General features: G+C 38.8%; 1 protein-coding gene across 1 annotated transcript; it reads right to left on the minus strand.

Annotated features, from left to right (window-relative positions):
* Positions 1-898: 898 nt before the first annotated feature.
* Positions 899-7,797, minus strand: slc6a4b (solute carrier family 6 member 4b). Its single transcript, XM_078250679.1, has 13 exons — positions 7,572-7,797; positions 6,454-6,588; positions 6,036-6,255; positions 5,748-5,886; positions 5,502-5,636; positions 4,084-4,187; positions 2,888-3,015; positions 2,674-2,786; positions 2,334-2,465; positions 2,040-2,139; positions 1,817-1,917; positions 1,092-1,259; positions 899-979 (listed from the first exon to the last, which is right to left on the minus strand). Exons 1-13 carry the CDS (start codon positions 7,795-7,797, stop codon positions 899-901), a joined length of 1,782 nt encoding a protein of 593 aa, XP_078106805.1.
* Between the last annotated feature and the right edge of the window lie 295 nt (positions 7,798-8,092).

The raw sequence follows: 8,092 nt of genomic DNA on the forward strand, positions 1-8,092 counted from the left end.
GACATATCCAGCAGCTGGTGTGAAATCCTATACAAGCACTGTATTACAGATCTACTATATAAATATGAAATACATCATTGGCAAAAAATAAAGGAGGGCCTGTAATTTACTGTCAAACTGATTTAGGTATGGTCCTATTTAATCTCTCTCACTGTCTGTCCAGCAAAAAAAGTGCTTAGACTTAGGTCCAACAAAAACACACAATATCTGTTCAAAATAGCACGAAAATACAGCAGAGCTGGTAAGAAAAACATTAGCTGAAAAAATGTAGAGTATGTTGTCCACTGAGAGGATAAACAGCCCACTTAATACAGTTTTTTATTACATGAAATTACATGCAAAACGCTGCTGTCAAAACTGTACTAACCTCACTGTTGCTCCAAGTGCAACACTTCCATTGTTTCATCAAACTTTCACAAACTACAAAAAATACACAACTTAACAAGAGAAAATGGCCCCATGCAATAGAAATAATGTGCTGAATGTTACATATGGAAATACGTGTTTTTATTTTCCTTGGCATATTGTTCTCGTTAGATAAAGACAGCTGATTAAGGGGAAAAGCAGAACATTAAGTTTAAATAATCGCTACTGGCTCCTACACCCGCACGAATGCAACACTTGAAAATGGCAACAGGTGAAGCTACATATTATAGATCTGAATACACACATACCACAGTAAGGTATGAGTATTGCTATCTCAGTTCCTCCTAAATTACAAATTTAGCAGCATTTACCATTTTACAGAGTGTACATGTGCAGTGAAAGTTGACATGTTGGACATCATCAGCAGGTAACAGTCGTGATGTCAGATGTTCCAGTTCAGTCACAAATAATAACCTAAAACTGTGGTTTAAATAGAAACTACAAGCAGGTTTTTTTTCTTGTGTTATTCTTTCTATGGCACAATAACCATGTTGAGGTTGTCAGCATGGATGTCTGGTATGGTCCTCTCTGGTCTGAGACAAACCGCCAACCTCTGTGGAAAACCAGACAGTCAGAAGTTAAATTAAAGGAAAATGTGTCAGAGCAGTTCATGTTTTCAGCATTTTGCACACTTTTTTTTTCTCCTCCCTCCGTCATCCACTGACCTGTTTGAGAGATCCAGGGGTCCAGACCAGCTTGTAGACCATGTAGATGGGGATCCACATGAAGGATGAGAGGCCAATCATGTATCCCACTGTGATGCTCCAGTCAGGGTACTTATAGTCAAACAGCATGAGGGGCGGCGCTTTCAGCAGGGAGCTCACTATAATATACTGAGAAGAGATGGGATACATAACATTTCCATATTTAATATTTCCACATGTAAATGTAACTTTTGTATTCTAACATAGGATTGGGGAAATATACTATATCTGTCACACTTCCACACAATGTCAAAGAAATATCTAAAGGAAGTCATGATAGTGTAATAATGCAAAATATCAACAGGAAGACAACCAGAGAGATGGATTCAAATAAGAGACAAGGATATTAAACTATATGTAGATAAGGGAAATTGACATTTGCCTGAGCTTGAGGAAGATATTTCATTTAGAGGAGGGTTTAATCTACAGAGCGGGGGTCAGCTGTTAGGTCTTCAAAGGCCATTGGTCCAGTAGTCTTTTGATGTTACACAGAGCTTGTTTTATCCTGGTCCACTTTTGTCCATTGATCTCTGGATGACTTAAATGAATGATGCCTATTTGATCTTATTTAAGGACTACAGGTTGGATATTTCTTATCTTGTGCTTTTTATATAACCTCAGTAAATGTTAGCATTGTGGACATGTAGCTCCACTTGTTGTAAGGATCAGAATATTTTATATCTTACCGCTAGAAATGCTGGACTGATGGCAACCCAGCACACCTTCCAGAATAATCCTGGAGATTTGCCCAGCATGGACTGAACATCATTGCTAAATCTTTTGATGCCTGAAAGCAACAAAATTCGTTTTTAATACGCTAACAATGTATTTGATTATTGAGGGTCATCATTTGACACTGCAGATAAAAGACACTGAATACCAGTCAGTCGATAATAATCTCTTGTTTACCGTAGAACCAGGAAACCGCAATGACCTCAAGGAATCCCACAGCAATAATGGAGCATCCTACTCCAAATTCCTCCAGCAGCTTCACCACATAGGCACCACCCTGTCAATAACATTGTACACTGACTAATAACATAATCCATCAACAGACTGCAAATGTCACTTTTTAATTCACTGCAATGTATCCAGAACCACCCAAACCTTACTATAAATGTGATTGAAAATAATTATTTGAACTAACAAGTGGTTGCATTTTGTTCTCTTTGGTTCAACTAATTTAAAATGTGAAGAACTTACATTTGTAAGAGTGCTTAGAGAGCCCAAAAAGCAGACAACTACCAAGCCCAGAACAAAAAGTTCACGTCTGTGAGCAAGATGATCTGGGTATTCGTCCAACACAGCAGTGATGATCGCCTCCAGCCCACCAAACTGAAACACACAGAGAACGCTGTTATTGTAAGAAAGTTTAAAATATACATTATTATATTGTAGCTATATTAAAGCCATTCAATTCATGTAGATGCTTTTCGTCAGTAAAATGATCATCACTACAGCATTGCATCCAGCTGAATAGTTTTCTGTTACACATAAAGTGGCCGTGTGGACACCATGTACATCCAGAGTTCCCAGTTCTTACCGTGCTGTCCAGTCCCAGCGTAATCATCATCACAAAAAAGATAATTGCAAAAAAGGTTGAGCCCATCATGTTTGCAATGGCTTCTGGGTATGTTATGAAGAGTAAACTTGGTCCTGAAAGCATGAAAATATTGAATATGAAGAGATCAGGGTAAGCATTTGATTTATAACCAAGAGTCTTCTCATGATTTTAAATATGAAACTAATTCGCTGACCTTTATCCTTGGCTACATCCTCCACCTCCACCTTCCTCATCTCTGCCATGTAGCCCAGCACCGTGAAGATCACAAACCCTGACACAAAGCTGGTCAGACAGTTCACCAAACTTGTCACAATGGCGTCACTGTTGAGGAAGAAATGAAACCCTGTTCAAGGATACGCGGCATAATAACTGTCATTCATAAAATTCTTCTTTAAACCAAATTTTTCTTGCTCTCTGAGCAGAAAGCTGTTCAATACTTTGCTGACCCTTCTGACCTTTGTTTGATGAGCTCCTTTATATTTTCTCTTCAGCTTTATGTCTGACACATGATGATGCTGCTGGCTAGCAACCATAGACATCTCGCAACAATACCCTACTGAAGTATGTTTGCTGTGTGTTCATTAGAGATGTAACAAATCTGTCTTTGGATGAATAAATAAGCGTCAATCAGCAGAATGCTTTTAGTAAAGGAAAATCCTCCATTTGCAGGCAGCCTCGACAGAATTATTCATTAAGTGTTTTAGATAAATAAATAAACATCTGCTTTACAATTCACGCTCCCAAAGGACTTCCTGTAAGTATTTCTTTTTTAATTAATGTTTAGAGCCAGAATTGGTTTGTCAGGTACTTTGCCATTGAAATTTACTTTTATATTTTTTATAAAGAAGACAATGGAATGGCAAAGAATGCATATACACCATATTTGTTCAATCAAAAACAAAACTGAAAAACAAAATTGAAAACCAAAAGTGGTCTGGAAGTCAGTATTGAAAAACATCATTATCACACTGTAATGTGTTTGAAATATGTTTGATGGTTCAGGAAACGACAGCATCCAGTTTCATTCATGATCTGTGTATTTCCTCACATGCCACTCTGCTCTACTAATCACATCAGACACACACCCACTGTTAGTCATACTGTACAGTTTAATCTCCTGTGTACAGCTTGGCATTTATACCCAACATGTAGTATTCACCACGCCTGCCTCTAATAACATTGTCTCGACCACACTGTCTTATTTAATGCATAAGCATAAATCCCACAGCTGCTCTTAGCGTTCTGACCATGTACTGTGCACTTAAGTTATTAAACTCAATCCTTTAAATCAACAACAGGTTATTAAGCTGTGTTCAAGCCACAAATGTAGGTTCACATGACTCAGTGTTTGGGGGGGGGGGGGTGTCTACATTAAAGCTCAGCTCTTACCGATAGCAGTTATTTGTGAAAGGGTTGTAGCTGGAGAGGGCCAGGAGAACCCCAAACCCGGGCCCCAGTGAGAAGAATATCTGAGCAGCAGCATCCACCCAAACCTAGAAAAGACAGAACATTACAGACATTACACTTTCTAAGACTTCAAGTTCTGGGATGCTTTAAGTTGCTATTGCATTTAACAGCATGCAAATAGAGTATTTCATACACAGATTAGAACCGGTTTCTGCCAGGTCTTTCCTTTCAGTGATTTAAGTCACCCTCCAAATGAAATAAATATCTTCAAATTCCATTTTTTATTTGTGCGTTCTGATCCTTTAGTATAATTTGCCAAGCAGAAGAGGTGTTGTGTCAGTCATATAGAAATCTAGTTGTCGCACAGCTGTACGCAGGGAGATCTAAAGAGCAGCATGCATTCGGCATTAAAAAGAAGAGGGCAGCGTTGGATATTTGTGAGGGAGACAGAAAGGGAGGCCTTTGTTAATGGGCAGAAAATCTAAACCAATTATGCATCTTATTATCCTGCTCTGTGGCTTATTTATGCATCTCATTTCGTCTCATCCATATTCTTTTCCAACCAAAGCACTCACACATGTTTAGCAAACAACCACAGTGAGCTGGAGAGGAAAATGAGGATGTTTCATAGATCTAAATAAAAATATATATAGGCAGAGTCTCAAGGATCTAGTGTGTCGAAAGGAATGAAGGTACATATTAAACTACTGCCTCTCATGCTTGGAAGATCTAGATGTATTATTTTATTACACCAGTGCAGCCAGTTAAATACGAATCAGGAACTCCTAAATGTTAGCAGGACAGTGGAGAAACACATCTTAGTCACAAGTCTTTTTGGAAAGTTATACACAGTGAAATGGAGCATATCATTCCATTTTGTTTTGCATTAACCATACAAACTTCTCTGAAAGAAATGGTTGACAAAAGAGATTATCTCTGTTAAGAATAATATATGCTTTGAAAAAACATGTCCACATCTGTCAAAATAAATAAGAATAATAGATCAAATTAAACATATGGAATAAAATAACATACACACTAAGAAGCAACATTTCTTTGTTGTTAAACCAACATGCAGTGATGAATCATTCCACATTACCTGGGGCAAACTAAGATTCCTCAGTTTATTTATATCTGCATGTATTTATATATTAATTAAAAAAAATATATATATATTTATTTTCTGTCTTCATCTTCTTTCTTATGATCAATCATAAGGTTGAGCACATTTTCAATACTGTTGAATTGATTTTTGCTTTGATATGGATCTTTTAAATTAAGAGTACATAATTCTCAAGGGACCAAACATATGCTGTATGACCATGCTTTTCTTGTTAGAGAAGAGTGAATTGTAACCTTTTCTGACAAACCAGCTGACTGACCAACTTTGTACAACTCACACTGGTCTCCAGCAGCTTCCCCCACTGGGGTTTCAGGTAAAACACCACACCTCTCCAGGCTCCTGGCAGAGTGGCGCCTCGAATTAGCAGGATGAAAAGCACTATGTAGGGCAAGGTGGCGGTCACCCACACAACCTGGTGTGGAAGAAAGAGATAAATTAGAGATCATAGATGTATGATTAAAGTAAGGAAGATACACATTATTTTCTATACTATGATGGTAATGAAGCAACTGCAATGTGTTACCTTCCCTGAAGTCTTCACACCCTTCCAGAGGCTGAAGTATACGATGGTGAAAATGAGAAAAAGGCAGAGCATCAACTGCCAGCGAACACCCCCGACGTCTTTCAGCCCTGATGACTTGTGGATCTCAAGGACATTCCTCCTGTAATGATAAAACACATACATCCACAGTTTCAGCATGCAAGACAACATTTCCCGTACTAAATCACTAGCCGACAATATTTGTGTAGAGTATTACTGTTAAGCTATTTATATATGTGGTTTTTGTTACTCACACTTACATGCACTTACGTGTAAAATTCCTCTGCCGGAGACTTTGAGGAATTCGTCCAGGTGACGTTGTCAATGCCAAAATAGTTGGTGCAGTCGGGAGTGTTCCACACATTGTCACAGTTTGTCCAAGGCAAGATGGTTGAGAAAGAGGAGTAGAAGTAGAAGAGGGCCCAGGCAATGATGGTGTTGTAGTAGAAGGACACATACAGGGCGATGATACAAATGGCATATCCTATACCTGAAACAGAAGAGGAGGAAGTCACCTGTGAAATGTCTATAATGATTCACTGACTCTTTTTGGGGGATACATTTACAGTGATCAAATTACTTTTGAACAACATGGAGATAGAAGATTCAAATGAAAACCCTATCACTGAGTCACAGAAGGTAACTATCTGAATATCTGCTGTTGAGCAGTGCAGTGTAAGGGCCTCACCTTTGAAAATGGGACAGATGTGTTTCCATATGGATATGGCTCCGGTTCTGTGGAACTGTCCAAGTGCCAGCTCCATGTAAAAGAGTGGCACACCACCAAAGATGGCCATCAAAATGTAGGGAATAAGGAAAGCACCTGCACAGAGATGCATGAGGGTACATGTTATGTAGGGTTTTTATGTGAAGGTCTTGATGACTGTTAGTCTGTCTGGTTTGTAATGACAAGGTGAGGACATTTATGAAATCAGGAATGAGGACTTAAGAATTACAAAATGAAAAATGAATGAAAATGTGAAAAAATTAGACTTCTCATTGGCCTCATTTTTACATCTGCTAATTAAGCTATGGCCTAAGTTTTGGGATAAATAGGGATTTACAAGACTCAAAATATTTATTTGATCAAAACATGGATATTCACACACAAAATTATAAAACGAAATGTTTATATAATCTTCTCCTCTCGTTTATTTGGTTTTTAAATCTTCTTTATCTTCTATTTATGCTTTTTCAATCCTGTTGGTATGTGTTTTTAATTGTATTTTAAATCTTGTCTTAATGCCGTTTTATGTCTTGTCTGCGTCACTTTGAATTTCCATGTTGGAAGGTGTGTGTATAATTAAACTTGCCTTGCTTTACAACCGGATTGGCTGCTGTAATGCAACCGACCCTAGTTGCTGATGTTAAAGTAGGACTAAGTAGAGCACAACCTTTTCCAAACAAAAAACATGTCTGATCCAATCAGAGAAAAATGGTATTAACAGGAAATAAAGCGCCATAAAACGATTGAATTTGTGAAGCTCGTGTATTGTAAAAAAATTTTTTAGGAAAAGTGACAAAAGAAAAGTAGGCTAGATACAGGCTGTGTCATAGGAAAAGTGTTAAAAAAAAAAAACTTGTTAGTGTTGTGAAGGCTACAGATGCGCACTTCAGCACCATGGAGAGGCTCTGCAGCCAGATGCGCAGCTTCAGCCTGTCCTTTGAATACTCCAAGACCAGAGAGATTGAATCGATTGAAAAGTGTTTGCAAAGTGGCTCCTTTCATTAGATTTCAAGTTACACAAATCCTAATTTATGAAATGAAGCTGGATTGGCCTGGTTTAAAATCTCTAAACTACTTACCGCCACCGTTTTGATAACATACGTACGGAAATCTCCAAACATTTCCCAGGTCCACTGCAAAGCCAATGACAGACAAGAGAAAATCCATCTTTTTGCTCCATTTGTCCCTGGAGTCCGTCTGTGTGATGACTGGCACCGGGACCGCGTTGTTGGAGCTGTAGCCGGGGCTCGGGGAGCCTTGGTGGGTCAGACTGCCGGCCATGACTGCTGAGTCCTGTCGGGGCATCGGACTGTGAAAAGTCAGTCAGAGGAGCAGCTCCACAGAGAGGAGGATGTTTCTCCTGTGGTGATGACAGGGAGGAGTGGGAGGAGTTGGTGGAGATGCAGCGGACACTTGGGATACCTGTTAGTGGAGAGAGATCACAGAAGTAGTTTTTACTGATAGCAGCCTTGAACACACTTTCAACCAAAAAGCTCAAGCTGATTTAGAGGTCCCAGGTGTTATTGCTGATCAATAAGATGGGTGTGAGTAAGCCAAGCTTAAACTGACAGGACTGCAGCTCTGCTCACTTTTAATTCTT

The sequence above is a fragment of the Sander vitreus genome, chromosome 5, assembly GCF_031162955.1.
Source record: "Sander vitreus isolate 19-12246 chromosome 5, sanVit1, whole genome shotgun sequence".
In the NCBI taxonomy this organism is placed as follows: Eukaryota; Metazoa; Chordata; class Actinopteri; order Perciformes; family Percidae; genus Sander; species Sander vitreus.